The sequence below is a fragment of the Vicia villosa genome, linkage group LG2 (genome assembly GCF_029867415.1).
Source record: "Vicia villosa cultivar HV-30 ecotype Madison, WI linkage group LG2, Vvil1.0, whole genome shotgun sequence".
NCBI classification, from domain to species: domain Eukaryota; kingdom Viridiplantae; phylum Streptophyta; class Magnoliopsida; order Fabales; family Fabaceae; genus Vicia; species Vicia villosa.
The window spans coordinates 170,325,435-170,341,560 of NC_081181.1; the positions used below are offsets into that span (position 1 = coordinate 170,325,435).

General features: G+C 32.5%; 1 protein-coding gene across 1 annotated transcript; it reads right to left on the reverse strand.

The window, feature by feature from the left end:
• Positions 1 to 3,443: 3,443 nt before the first annotated feature.
• Positions 3,444 to 12,757, reverse strand: LOC131652938 (AUGMIN subunit 6). Its single transcript, XM_058922937.1, has 13 exons — positions 12,403 to 12,757; positions 12,253 to 12,309; positions 12,049 to 12,143; positions 8,937 to 9,087; positions 8,120 to 8,245; positions 7,838 to 7,994; positions 7,684 to 7,744; positions 7,334 to 7,601; positions 6,180 to 6,305; positions 5,164 to 5,328; positions 4,817 to 5,060; positions 3,944 to 4,411; positions 3,444 to 3,773 (listed from the first exon to the last, which is right to left on the reverse strand). Exons 1-13 carry the CDS (start codon positions 12,616 to 12,618, stop codon positions 3,733 to 3,735), a joined length of 2,175 nt encoding a protein of 724 aa, XP_058778920.1. The 5' UTR covers positions 12,619 to 12,757; the 3' UTR covers positions 3,444 to 3,732.
• Between the last annotated feature and the right edge of the window lie 3,369 nt (positions 12,758 to 16,126).

A 16,126-nucleotide genomic window follows, 5' to 3' on the forward strand; every position in this document is an offset into this window, starting at 1 on the left:
AAAGATCAGTTGACTTTTTGCCTAAAAACCCTAATTTAGTAACTTTGACTTTTGATGACTGGGATTTTTTTGATGAATCATGATCAAACCTTGATCAAATGATGAATGTGACCTCAAATCCTTGAAGTTGACCAAAAATCTTGAAGTTTGACTCTATATTGACCATAATTGACTTTTAGGTCTAACACAATCGATTGTTGATCATTTAAGCAATTGACTGAGCAACCTTGCACTGTGAGGCTTGCAACTTGGCATGGAGGTACCTTAGGACATATGATATACTACGAAGTCCACCTGAGGCTTTAGAAATTCCATTTCCTTGAGAGAAACCAAAACCCTAATTGGAGGCATATTGCTTAGGAGACTTCTTGAAACAAATTGTCTTGAAGATGTGAGGGCAAATTTGAGGGTTCAACAATTACATTATAGAAAAAATCATACCCAGATGAAACATAATGAAAATTAAGCCAAATATTGCAGACAGGAAAAATACGAAAAAATGCACTTCCAAATTCTAGAAAATCAAGTTTTTAACAAATATGAAAGTGCATTTCTGTATTAATCTATAACTCAGACAAAACAAAAAAATGGCAGAAATGCATGAAATTCCAACTTTCTCAAAACGAAATGCTCATCTAAACCACCTATCAAACACATTGCTCAATTAAACTACCTATTACACAACATAATGCTTAATTCTTACAAATGCATGTTTAGAAATCAAATGTGAGGTAGTTGGATTCAAAAACTTATCAAATGTGAGTTTTAATTTGAGCACTTTTATTTTCTGGATGTCGAGAGTAGAAACTTGCAAGTGAGTTGAGAGAGTTTGAGAGTATGCTGAAAATGAGGAAGGAGGGGGGGTCTTGCGCCTTATTGATTAAAAACTCGTCCGGATGTGCGTTTCTGTGAGTAATACAGATATACATTTCTGAATTAATTTTTGACAAAAAATGAAGTATATGGCTCACTACAAATAGATTGTGTGTGAACTGGAGTGCGTCCAAAAGTACATTTTCATATTTCAAAAGTAATTTTAGTTTTTCACTAAGATGCGGGAGCAACCTTTAAAGTGATAAACGTAATCCCCTTTTATAAAACTGATTCTAGTTCAGTTTTGCCCAAAAGCCCTAGAATATTTTGCCCAAAATAATAATGTTAGTGTGTGTTAGTCTAGAGACAAATTTAATTTTTGAATTAATTTATACGTTAACAAATATATTTAAATATAAAATACTTTATATTTAAATATATTTACTTAAAATTTAATTGAACAAGTTCAATGTAAATATTAAGTGTAGATTAAAAAATATAAATTTTAACTTCAAGATAGAATCAATTTTAATGGTAAAATTAATTATGCTCTAATTAATTTTATCTTTAAAATTTTAAAGATGAATAAATTTAATTCTCAAACTTATGAGAAGACAAATTAGTCCCTATTAAAAAACTGAATAAACTAAAGGTCTTTAATTTTTTTAAATAATTTATCTCTTCATAAATTTAAATTTATGAAGCTAATTTATCCGACCTTAATTAATTTCTAACAAAAGTTATGATTTGCTTGCTAAAGTTCGTCAACAATCGATCTGGCAACATTAGTGGGCAGCTCGTTTGTGGTCCCATCTTTATAGCTATGAAGATAAAATAAAAATATGACTTTCAAAGTCTTACTCAAATTTCAGACAAGTGATTGGCTTAACATTTGTTTTGGATAATAACTCTTATTTAATGGTAGTGACATTTTACTTCTATTTGTGAACTATTACTCATTGATAAAACTTTTTATATATAGATGTTAAAATCAATCCGTGACTCACTTGAATTAATTACTACTATTGTTTAAAAATTGAATAAATAATTAAAGACAAATATATAAGGACAAATGGATTGGTAGGAATCATTCCTATACTCATTTTTATTTTATTTATTTAGTTTTGTTATAATAAAGAGATTCAAAAGGGTTTTTAATTTAACAACAATGAAACTTGCTAATCAGTACCCTCAAGACACTCTTTAAGCATCTACTATCAAGCAATTAAAGTTAAAGTCCACCACACTACCAATTATGCCCTTTTCTTAAAAATAATTTTCAAAGCTAAAAAGTTATTTTTGTCATTTCATAATCAACTCATTTTATTCACCCCACATTCAACCCACTTTTGCCACCTATCTTCCATTCATTCTCTCTCCTTCAAATTTCATCCTCTTATAATATTACTTTTATTCTATCTCACTTCTCTCTCCACATTTATTTTTCATTTCATTTCTATTTACTTTTCTCTCTCTCTTACAATTTTCTCTCCAATATTTTCACTTTCATTTTAATTTTTTCTCTCAAAATTTTAATAAATTGAATTAATATAATTATTAAAAAAATTATTTTCAAATGTCAAAATTATTCATAATTTTTAAAAAAAAATATTTACATGTTAAAATTTATATTTTTCCCACGGATCACTATGAATAAAATACCTATTTTATTTTAATTAAGATTATACTTATTTGAGACACAAAATTCTTATTTTCAAATGTCAAAATTTTCTATTTTTCTCACGGGGCACTATCAATAAAATAACCATTTTATTTTAATTAATAATTGTCTTTATTTGAGATATGAAATTCTTATTTTCAAATATTCAAATTAAATTTAAATTATTATTATTATTATTCATTTTATAATTAAATAACTCATTTTAAATTTACATGTATATTTAAATCTAATCTGTATCATATTAAATAAATTTGTAACGGGATACGATTAGTTAAATTCACGCAAATTTGTTTTTGATAAAAATTGCTTTCAATATGCATTTGAATACAAATTAACTATACAAAATTATTTTAACCTGTACAAATTCATAAATATCTAATTTTTTATATAATTATATTTATCATTCAACATTCTAAATATCTAAACAAATTATATATATAATATCAAATAAATGTACCCGTGCGGCAGCACGGGTAGTTTACTAGTTCTAAATAAAGAAAACATTCTTTATAAAAGTTAACATTTTCAATTTTCAATATACATTTAATGCATTGAATATACGCATTTTAATAAAAATTTACCACTTTAATCACTTAAAGAGTACCCCAAGAACACTGGTTAGCATTTCCCTAACAACAATTTAATTATATAAGGAATATTCTCTCGCCAAAATCTACATAAATCAAATATTGTAGTGTCATATCAAAAGTAATTTATTAGATAGAATTTTATTCAATAAAATTTTAAAAGCTTACTATGAAATAGACTAACAAATAGCTTATAAATCATCTATATATCATACCATTAATTAACAACTCTCAACCCAGATCAATCAATAAGCTAAGATTTCAATTGATCCATGTCAACAATAGTGTTCCAGAACTGTAAAATTCCATCTTTTAATCTCAGTTATTGGTTATGTCTATATGATTATGCTAAACAAATAATGTAATCATAAAATCAAAGAATCATATTCCATTAATCAGTCAATGTTGCACTAAGTACTGGAAATCACCAAACCAAATTTAGAAAGGAACAATGTATGTCACTGCACAATACAATAAAATAAAAAATGACTTTCATTTCTAATATACATATGCCAAGATACAAGATACAAGATACAAGTGTCGTGTCATAAAACGTGAAGGGAGTGAAAATCCCAGCAAAAGAATACCAATCCACCGCATCAATCATGTCATTTGCTTAATTAACTCTTTCAGAGGATGCCCAGAAATTTTTCAATGGTCTATCAATGCCGAGTCCGTCTCGGAGAGAGGGGCTGCAACAACAAAATTCCAGACTCATCAACTAACCAATATAATCCCAAAAAAATAACTATGATACTCCGGATTAAATTTTAAACTAGCAAAGCATTTTAAAATCATTGAATGATTAGAATAACTGAAAGACAAACTCCAAATACAAAAACAGGTTGAAAACTCAACATACCAAGCAAGTCTTCAAATTGTTCGGTAAAATATGACGAGTCCATTATCATAGGTGGCGACAAAACTTCTTGTGTATCCTCAAAGTCAAACATTGACCTTCGTGGATTGGAAGTTTCATTTGAACGGGTATACGAGAGAGACCCGTTTACATTGTCATAATCTGAAAGCCCTTCCAAGTCATTCAAAGTATCTGGAAATTCATCAAACACGCTCTCTTGTCCATCTGATGCATGACTCTGAAGTAAAGCATCATCCAATGGAGATACAAATAACCTTTTGCTCCTCAATGAAGTTGCCTTTTTTTCTGCATCCAAATGAGAAACACTACTCTCTGAAAGAGGGACAAAGAAGTGCTCAGAATTTCCGTCAGAATGGCTATCCAGAGATGACTCTAAATTGTATGACTGCAATGACAGCGCAGCTTCTCTTACCGACCTCTTCAAATTCTGGACAAAGAAACTATCACTACCTACAAAATAGAGCCATTATCAGAATCGTTGCTTCCAACATATTTCCCTCAAAGAGCCATAAGCTTCAATATAATGAAGTGTGTCAAAGATCAATAATCAATTCTCCTAAAACGCTGAGCTAAGATGAGCACAGTATGATTTGATATCTCTTAACATACCCCCTCAAGGCTCATGCAAGAGTCCTTTTAGCATAGAATGGACATTGGACAAGCTCGCTTCACTTTGTGCTTGTTAGAATATAAGAAAATATTTTTATATATATTAGAGTACAACAGCAAACATCAAGTCTTATCCCACTAAATGGGGTCAGCTATGGTCAACACTTCAGGTTTCGTAGAGGACCATAGGATGATTTCTTATTCCCAACAAAATATTTTGGCAGAAATTATGAAAACATAGCGCACCTTCTGAACTTGCTACTTCGTTATTTGAAGGAGCATCCAAAGATTTACTAACAGAAAGTTTCTCTGTTTGGCTGGTTTGAGAAGCATTACCATGCCGCCTTTGCACATTTCCAGCTTTTCCAGAAGATGGGGTCATGCTAAATAACTGAGGAAGTTTTAATGTGGAGGGACTAACAGAAACCTTGTCAAGCTGAACATTAGACATTCTTGAGGTCAACTCACCAACATCATCAGTACTACTTTCCTGAATAATGTAGTTGATAATTAAAACTATGGGTAAAATCAAATCTAGTATTCTGAAAGCATCAAAGAAGTAATAGTTGTATCATAATAAATTAGTAGATTACCATCCTCCCACTGCTCTGTGCTTGGATAGGTGGTGTTGACTGGCTATGATGTCTGTTCAATAGATGTGGAGTTAGATTGGAGGTCAAGCAATTCACCGTTTCAGTACACTCTGATATAGACTTCTGAATTGTTGGGGCAACGTCTTTGAGTTGGTTAATAAGCACCTGCAAATTAAAATTTCAACCATGTCAAATTCCTGGAGAGGAAACTTTCGAGTATAAGAACAGTATTTACAAGCCAACTCTGTATAAGTCTATAAGATACTAAACTAGTGTGAAGATGTGGCAAGTATGCAAACACTTGGAAAACCCTCCTTTAGAAGCTAGATGATACTCCCTCCGTCCCAAATTATAAGAGAAAATCACTTTTTAGATTCATTGAAGAATTAATGTATCTGGTCTTTATATAGACCCAATACATTAATTATTCAATGAATCTAAAAAGTAATTTTCTCTTATAATTTGGGACAGAGGGAGTATTAAGGAGGACGAATTAAGGAACTTATATGATAAGAACTTTTTGCGTAAGTGCTTAATTAAGTTGTTTACCCAAATGCCTAATGATAAAATAAAATAAATTATTATCTTCGTATACAATCAGTTGTTAACAAAGCACAAATAAAGAGTCTGTTTGCAACTTAAAAGATGTTATCCACAATCACCGAGACAAGGCATGTAACGCGAAAAAATTCCAAACCCTCGGTTTCTAAACAAAAACTATTTGTATACTTTCATAAATAGCAATCCAAAACAAAAGTGAGGTTTCTTCTATATCAATTGTAAATCTCTGCACATACAAGTTCTAAAAAGTTCAATCAACTAAATAGTGTTTAAAATCACAAAGGATATTATTTCTCCCATCAATAAAAAGCAGCAGGAGCAATGAAGTTTGTTAAAGGTTTCTAAAAACGTTGTCAAAAAGCTCATGACAAATAGAAAATGAAGCTGCCTTTAGAAGCACTCCAACGAATGCTGACAGTATTTTGCATATTTTGAAACACGTTTTAATACTTCACCTGGAAGCTAGCCAAATGTTGCTGATGCTCTGCAAGGGTTGCTGCTAAAGACTCGGCATGGCCACTTGAGCCGCCTTCCTGTGCACTGCGCAATATATCCGGACCCTCTCCATCATTTGCTTTTGCCTACAGATAGTTAAAAGCTTCAATATGTAATAAATAAGAGTGAACGGTGTAATCAATTTATTACCACTAGGCATTGTTACTCTCAACAGAACACAATTGCATCAGTAAATCAAATTGCCAAGTTTTTGGCGCAAAACAGATTGGATTGTCCCATTATTCAAGATTTTGAACTATAAACAACAACCACTAAGAAAACTTTATCATGATTTTAGAGTTTCATAATTCTCCGAGGTCTTTCTGATGTAAATATAACTGTAACAAAAGTAGAATCCTAGCTGGTAAGATAAAGATGAAAACATGCCTGAGGTTTGACAAAAATAAAGACATTTGACAAAGAATATAATAAAAGTTATCCCCTAAACAAAAGTCATTAGGTTAATACAAAACTTGAAAGATAGAGGTACACATACAGGTCTAACACATGTAATGATCAAAAGCAACTTCAACCAATCTCACACCTCATAAAGTAGTCATTTTATTCATAAACCACAATATATTGAAGCACCCAAATATTCAAATACTAACTAACACTATGTCCAAGCGTTAGGAGCATGACTGACACTAATCTGATTTCACTCTTGGAAGTTGTTTGTTTTTTGTCCCATAGTTTAAAAAAGTTTGAATAAGCTAATGACTTCAAAGTAAAAAACTAGTTGATGAAAAACTCATGCCTCAACTCCAATTAATCGTTAAACAAGGTTTCCAAAATTACACATGCATATGGCAAGGTGTGATGGAGAACTTTAAGGATCATTTAGGTGTTATCCAAGTGAACACAATATACAACTTCAAAAATCAAGCTCAATACTGAAACATTGGGTGATTTTACTGATTCTCTTAGCATAGACCACCCCAAAATTAGTATAGATACAGGGTTCAGCTGCGGTTGCAAAGTTGCCAAACCCAAATTAAATTCTGGCCTTATCCAGCTTGACAGACCATGTTTAAGGTACAGCTCAGCTCAATATACAAAATTATTGGGAAAAATAACATAATAGTGTGGCATGTAAAGATTATAAAGAGCACACCAGGTGAAGTGATTGTCTATGGATACGTTGCAAAGCATGTGTCCATCGCCGTACAACTTCTGCTATGTCAACAGTTTGGTGGACCCTCCCGTTTCTATCATCCACTGTTGTCAATGTCTCACTGCTAAAATGAGATCCATCAATCGCCTCTTTGGTGTCCATTTGTACTGGAGACAAATCCCCAGACTCACCAGATAATATATCTGAATAAGGAGCCTGGGAACTCTGGTCCATGGCAGCAAGCAGAGATGATCCAGAGATTCGGTACCTGAAATTTATGTACAAAATGGTTAGGTAGAACATTTGATCTACAGATATTGGAAAGGCAGGTAAGTTGCATCCTATATTACCTATGTTCGCGATGAGCTATCAAGTCTTCAATAGGACCTGATGCAAGAACTTCATGTTGACCTGTACATTAATATTGACAAAACTTAAATATCATTACTAGTCATTTACCCGACAAGTGCAGAGGGGAAACAAAATATAAAAGTTTGTACTTACTTTTACGAGCTACTAAAGAATCCCATAAGCGAGTAGCCTTCGAAACTAAATGGGAATTCTGACTCGAACTTGATACGAGATCATCCCATTGTTCTCCTTCCAATTTGACTTTATTCCTTAAGTCATGCAGTTTTTCCAGCTCTTGTTGCAAATAAGCCTGAATTCAGGATTTACATTATAATCTCTCAAGAGAAAGATGCATAAGGAAATGTCTAGACTGGGAGAGGTAATACGAACTATATCTAAATAAACTTGGAAAATAGACTTCAGCTATTGATGCACCTCTTCAGCACATAACCCACGGAATTCGGAAGTCATTTCATGAGCCAAATTAGACCACATCGCCTGCCGTTGTACAGCCATTTCTGCACTTTCTAAAAACTTCCTTCTTTCAAGGGCTATTCTTGCCTGAAGACCAAAGACTACACTAAGTTACTTAAGACAAAGTGGCGTATCAACATAAGAACATGAAAGGAAAAACAATAAGAAAAAACATAATATAATCAAGTTATTAAACATTTATAATTATGATGAGCAATGACTTAATGAATTGCAGACAAAATGGTCAGAGAAAACGAGGTATGAACTGTCTGATACTTTTGTACCACGTCAAAGGTCTTAGAAACAATTACTTGCTCCGTTCCATATTATGCGTCTTGTTCTAAATATTTCGGTCTTAAATTATGTCATTTTAAAATTTCGAAAGAACGTTAGTTTCATTTGTCCAGTAGCATAACATCCTTATTTATATGCATCTCAAGTTCTAAACTACTCTACATTAATTAGTCATTCCACCTAACCCCAATAACAATGACATTTTAGTCAGAAATAATTATTTAACTTTGGAAATGGGTGCAATCAATTATTTTCTTAAGTCTTGTACATTACCTTAAACAACATTTACTATGAGATGAAGGGAGTACACCAAAGAGACAAATGTCTTTTTGTAAAACATCAGAGTTCAGACTAACATTTTTTTTATTCCACATAGAACATGACAAACTCCTCATATGTGTATCTATTATCACAGACAATGATACATGAACATAACAATAGCTAATTCATTCTTTCTTAAAATTTTATGGATTATTACTAATACCTTTGTAACTGGAAGTAGAGTAGCTGCATGTGAGAATGCTACATCAGTCAGTGGCGTAGGCAGTGGATTAGATGCTATGTCTGAAGTAAATGTCCGTCGATGAACCTCTCTCAAAGCATGCAACGAAAGTTGCCACAAAAGCTCAACAAACCTACATTAATATGAACATTCAAATGATTTTGGAAATGTATTCAAACGAAAAAAGTAAGTATTTAGTAAACATGATTGTGGTAAGGATATATGATAAATAGTGAGTTAGAATTCTTAGTTGGTATGTTAGTTATGCCTTAGTAGTATAAAGAACCGTTATGATTAGGCAGAGGGAGTTATCTCCTCAGGGGTAGATTGGAATTCATTTATTTCTATATTCTTCCCTTTCATCTATTGAATAGTTTGCATTGTTGATATATACTCAATTTCTTACGATGGATTTTAGAGTTCCATCATTCTATAACCAGCTTACCACATGAGCTTATCTCATCCAATTCTAATATAACAACAACAATAGGAATCCTTTTCCAAGGTGGGTCAACTCCTCTTTAGAAAAACCATTTAGATCTAAGTCCTTTCTAATGGTCTCACTCGGCGTTTTTCTTAGTCTCTCTTCTCAAATAATACTTACACTATCATTGCGTCTTACAAGGCTAGGTTTCTATTGGTCTTCTTCTCGTATGATTTTACACACAATTGTACATGCTTTCTTTGGATAATATATGCTACCTTGTCTATTCACTCCCAATCTTATCTTGTTCTGTATGTCCAGTCATGTACCAAAATATCCTCGTGAATATTGAATACAAGTATACAACACTCAGCTAATGCTCTTTTAAATTCCTTACCACCCAACATTCACCATCATAAAATATCATTGGAAAAATATTCTTATTTTTCTAATATTTTCTAGAAGGTAAAACTCTAATTACTCAATACAGCCAAGTATTTTGTTTGCTCAGCGCACAAGTTCTATTTAATACTAATTGTCCACAAATTTTACTGACCAGTCAATATCTCTTCACTAACTACAAAAGCACTTCACTTCCTGCCACTAACAACTTACAAATATATCTCGATCTTTTATTTTAGAAAGACTAATTGAAATAAAACAGCACAACATCAAGCACAATGAGTGCAAGGAATTGGCAAAAATAAAAAGATCCAAACTCCGGTTAGAGCACAACAAAACAAAGGACAACAACCCCCTAACACCACCACACCTTCAATGACCCCACAACAATAATTAAGCCTCATCCCACTAAGTGGAATGAGCTACATGGATCAACTTCCGTCATAATGTTCTATCCAGGACCATACTTCTATCCAAATCGTTAATTTCGAGATATTTTTCAATAACTTCGCTTATAGTTTTCTAGTTGTTTGACTCATCTCCATCTGATCTGCTCTCCCTAACACAAAATCTACAAGTCTTTTCTCTACATGCCTAAAACACCCGAGTCTATTTTCCATCATCTTTTCTATTATAGGTGCTACCCTAACACTCTCTCCATAGTGTCATTTCTATTCTTATCATATCTAGTCTTACCACACATTCAACGCAACATCCTCATCTCTGTTACACTTACTTTATTCTCATGTTGATTCTTAACAGCCCAACATTGTGCACAATTCGATAAAATTTTCCCTTCAGCTTGAGTGATACATGTGTGTCAAATAAAATCTCTGAAATTCTCCTCCAATCCAGTCACCCGCTTGAATTCGAAGGTTTACATCTCATTTTATTTCTCCGTTTTTTTGTATTACGGGTCCAAGATATTTAAACTGCATGACTTGCGTGTGACTTGTGGGATGATATGATCTTCAACTCTCACCTCTACGTTAGAAATGCTTCGTCTTTTGTTGAACTTACATTCCATATACTCAGTTTTACTTCAGCTTAGGCGAAAGCCATGATTTTCTAAAGCTTGTCTCTAACCTCTCACTAAAATACACCTTTGACTTTCCAAGTATGACTATATCATCCACAAAAAGCATGCATTTCGGTGCTAGATCTTGGATGCATTCCGTAAGCACATTAATAAAAACGTAGGGGCTTAGGGTTAAACCTTGACGCCTATTGTAATGGGAAAATCTCCCGTCTCTCCACCTTGTGTCCGCACACTAGTTGATATTCTTTCATATATATTTTGGATATCTTGAATATATGCAATCCTAACACATTCAATGACCCCCTTAGCCTAAAATAATTACAAGCTAACAAACAACCCCAAACATATGCTAGCAAAGGCGAGCCCAAATTGTTGCACCCAAAGTCATGGATACAAGGATACACATAATTTAAAAATAAAAAAAAAACTGCCTATCAAGAAGCCTTACAGAGATATTTCTAAGCGCTCTCTAAACCAAATCCAAATCATCTTCCAATATTCCATTTTTATCCTCATTTTGTTGCAACCGTTCATAACATTCATTAATATTGTTGAGGAAAATAGGATCAATTATATTATTGCTTTGAAAAAACTTATGTTGATGAAAGTTTGGGTTAATATTGTCACAAATAGATTTTTAAAAAAAAAAGAACTGAAAATGGCCTAAGGCATCGCTAGCAGCTTTAATATTAGTCAAATAAAAGGGAAAAATATCAATTTGCCCTTAAAAAATTCAAACTTATAATATTGCCCTCATCTTCACAATAGCGGTCTATAAACCGCTACAGAACCGCTATTGCGCCGCCACGACTCCACAAATAGCGGCTGCTATTTCCGGTATCGCGGATAGCGGTTAGCATCCCAATAGCGTGGCGCCGAGATACTGAACTGCTACACTATATCGCGCTATCGACAACCTAGAGTAACAAGGCACCACAACGGAAACTTGAGGGGATAGATAGTTCAACTGGTTTGAGCTATGAGCTGTGAGCTAAGAGTTAAAGAAATTGGAGGACCTAGATTCAAACCCTGGTGAAGGAGATAAATACTAACCTGACAATTAATCACTAGCATTGACCGTTTGAAAAAAACAAAAACTAAATTAGGCATACCCATAAAATAAACTTATTTTCCCCAAAACAATCAACCACAACACAAGCACAAAATACAAATACAAATAACCAATCAACTCAACCTTCTTCAATCAACAATCAAATTCAAATACCAACCTAGGTCCACAACAAGTAGCAAGTGAAGAAACCCTCGAATTGCTTCTAGGAAGTGCTCCTTGTGACTCAAGCTCACTAATAATCCCTTGCACAACCTATAAAACACGTTCCACCACACCGTTCAAAAGCATTCCACCAAATCCATTCCAATTCACATCAACAACAACAAAAATCCAAATAAAATACAACAATAAATCTATATACCTTACGAAAATCACGTGATTGAGCAGAATCAAAAATCGGCCAAACTTTATCGAAATCCTGAAAGATCCACACAGAAAAAGCAAGTTAAAGTAACAGATCAGATAGAAACAACGAAAATGGAGAAGAATCTACATAGAGTGAAAAAAATACTTTGGAAGATTGAATTGGTCCTCGAAGAGAGGAGAGAATGAAATACAGAAGCTGTTCTCCTAATTTAGGGTTAGAATGACGAAATGCTCCAACACGAGGAGTTGAATTCGATGCTCCGATTCCGATAACCGATGGATCCAAACCTAATATCAAACAATTCGTATACATTGCACTTTCTAGTTCGATTTCTCGCTCTTTCTCTCTGTCCATCGTCATTACCTTCTTAAACGCACGTTTGTTTCCGCCGTAGAAATCACCAAACGCGCGATTAAGAAAAAGCTATAATTTTGCTGCTTCTTCTTTCTGCGTTTCTTTCACTTTGATCCTTTCACTGTGTTTGTGTTTTTTTTTAATTTTTAATTTTTAAATTTTTTTGAATATTTTATTCTATTTCTTTATTGGGGGAAATGGGTCCTTGTGTTGTTTGTAAATTGCGAAACGATGTCGTATGGATGGTGTTTTTTGAATTTTAAGAAATTTGAAATTTGGAGGATATTGGATGGTTAACACCGTTTTTGAGCAAAGTAGATTGCCGATCGTTGCCGGCACGACTTGTTGTCGTTTTCCTCAACAATTTTTTTACTGTATCTTCTAGTTATATTTTATCTTATCAGTATACTATCTTTTAATTTGTATTATCTTTCTTTCTTTTTTAAAGGGAATTTTATTATTGATTTACATTAGAAATTTAAGTGAATTCATTTTGTTGTGGAATTTTAAATTTAGTCGAATCTGATAAATAACTTTTAATTAAAAAAAATTCCTTTAGATTATTTGCTTCTAAGGCAGAAAGATAAAAGTAAGTTGCAAATAATAAGTTTGATATATTTTGTGTATTTTTTTAATGATAAATTGTTAGGAGTTAATGGTTAGTATTATATTTATATTTTGGTCTTAACTTAAAACTATTTAAAATGAGATGATGAAATGATTAGCTATATGCAAAGCTACATAATATTGACAAAAAATTGTGTCATATAAAATCTATATAAGATTTGTTTTATTTGGCCAGTCTTGTAGGTGGGAAGTGTTTTTCATGTTATATTATTCTCATAGTCCTCTCAATTTTTTGGAAATCCTGTATAGATTAATCGTAGTTTAACCATGACACAATAAATAGAGATATTATTTAACCAGAATTTAATCGCGACAAATATTTTTGTGAGATCCTTTTTAACCACGGTTTAACTCTAAAAAATCTTGGACCCTGTGGGGTAACCCGTCTTATATGCCTTCAAACACGGTTATGGTGACTCTATATGTTTGGCTCGAATTCTCTTTATTTGTTGGCATCTTCGTTTCCATTATCCATGTGTGGAATCTCACTTTTGATCATGCTCCGAAAAATAATTGTTTCAGTTTATGGAGCTATAAATATTGAGCACAAGTCATGTCAAATATTCAAGTTTCATGTGCCTTCAATTGATTTTTAAACTCTTTCGACTTTTGTGAGACCTTTTGGCCTTAAGAAAGATTTGTCTCACTCATATTTTGTTGTTTTAGTGCATAAAACATGTCTTTAATTAATAGTCAATCCGAAATGATTTGAATTAGAAGGTTTGTGATTTGAATCAAGAAATTCTAGCAACATGATTCGAACCATTCAAGTTCTTGATTTGAACCGTGAAGTTTTTTATTTCTCATAAGTTCGCTTCGGGAAACATGATCTAAATCACACAAATCTTTGATTTGAATCATGAGCGAGTTTAAGAATTTGGAATTTGGTGTTGGAATTATTATTCGAATCATACCCTCATTTGACTCGAATCATGAGGTGTTTTGACTTGAATCATATGCTAGTTTGGCTTGAACCATGAACAAAAAACTTTGTTTTTGAAAACATATGGTTTTTTATTTCAATCATGATTGAGTATGATTTGAATCACTTAGATCGAATCATGATTTGAATCTATCAAACTGAATTATGAATTTTATTTTCTTAATTCAAATCATTCTCTCACTAGATTCAATTAAGTCCTTTTATCATTGAATCGAATCTTATGGTCACTTTTATATTATTTTTGGGTCTTATCTCTAGTACATAAATAAACTTTCTCTCTCTAAATTTTTAAGAATAATCACACAATAATCTTTGATAAACTTTTACTGTTCACCATTCACACAAAAATCACTCTCAAAGAAACTTTAAAGAAAAAAATTTGAGTGTTAATCTCAAGTGAGAAAATTTGTTTGTGTGAGATTTTTTAAAACTTCATCTTCAACCTCAAAGCAAAACATTATTGATGAGTAATGTTCAACTATAGGTGAGAGTTTAAGTTTTTGTAATGATGCGATTCATTATTTTTTTTTTTTAATATTTTTATGAAAAAATGACAAATAGTATAATCAGGTTGTGGATTTCTATAGATTGAGTTATAGGAAGAAAAAGAAGAAGTCTTATCCAAGAGGTTTTGGGATCAAGACTCAGACAATGGAAACATGGTAGAATCAAGTGAATATTGTTTTGAGCATGATCTTGGAGTGTACTGAGGATCTGTGTAAAGGTGTATCTGCTTAAGATCATGGATCTTGGAGTTGTTGCATTTTTGTGAGCTATGTAAAGTTGAAGGAAAATCAAGAAATGTAAGTGTTTAGCTTAGTAGTTTATTCTAAGTATTTCAGCTTTGATGTGTGATTATCATTTGTATTAAAGAACATATTAAAATTCTTAGTGGAAGACAACAATTTCTAATGGCTTGCCATTGGAGACTGGATTAAGTGCAAGTGAGAACAGAGCACCAAACTAATGTAAATCATGACGTACAATCTCTCTTACTTTATCTTTCCACTTTTCACTTAGATTTGTGTGCTTTAGGTTTCTTGCTTTTTAGTAGTGTGCATGTTGTTAGGTTTAATTTGAGTTAATAATGATTTTATGTTTAAGCGTAGGTTTGTATTAGATATTGTCTTATGAATAACTCTTGTTGTTGATTATGCTAGAAAGTTGTAATATTTTATTATTCTTTTAGTTAATTAAGTAACATTTAAATATATTTGTTTAAATTTGCTTAGATTAACTCTCACATTCAATGTTTAGTCGAATTCATCATTGTTTTGCATTTGAACATTGCTCCAATAAGCTTAATCTCTTTTAAAAGATCTTCAAATTTTTGCTATCAAACTCTGATTTTTAAAATAATTTTTAAGAAGGGAAATGTATATTCAACCCCCTTCTAGACCATTCTAGACTAATATCACTTCAAACATCATTTTTTATCAAAGGTGTTGACCATTTACTATGGTTCTGAAGTCAACATCAATATCACACACTCCATTACATGGACGATATGTGATCCTGGAAGCAGCAGCAGATTACCCTCTAGGAGTAAATCTTATATCAACATTCCTTGATATAGTCTTGGCGATCTATTCTTCAGACTCGCATGCGTCATCCTCCCTTGAATGTCTTCTTCACCACAAGAGTTCCATGTTCTCACAGACTGAATAATAACCTTAAAAAAGAGTTCCATGTTGTCTTCCTTCGAATCTCTTTTACACGTTTATTTACCGTTGATTTTAGTCGTCTTTGCTTTATATTGTCATGTGTTTTACTTCATTCTTCTACATTTTATGCTTTGGTTGTGTATTTTACTGTTTGCAGGCTCAAAGGAATAAATCGAGACAAATCAATGCGAAAAAGTACAAAAAGGGGAGTTTCGAAGGAAGTGAAAAATCAAGCTACACGAGGTCTGACACGACCACCTGTGTCACCTGAAACTGGCCG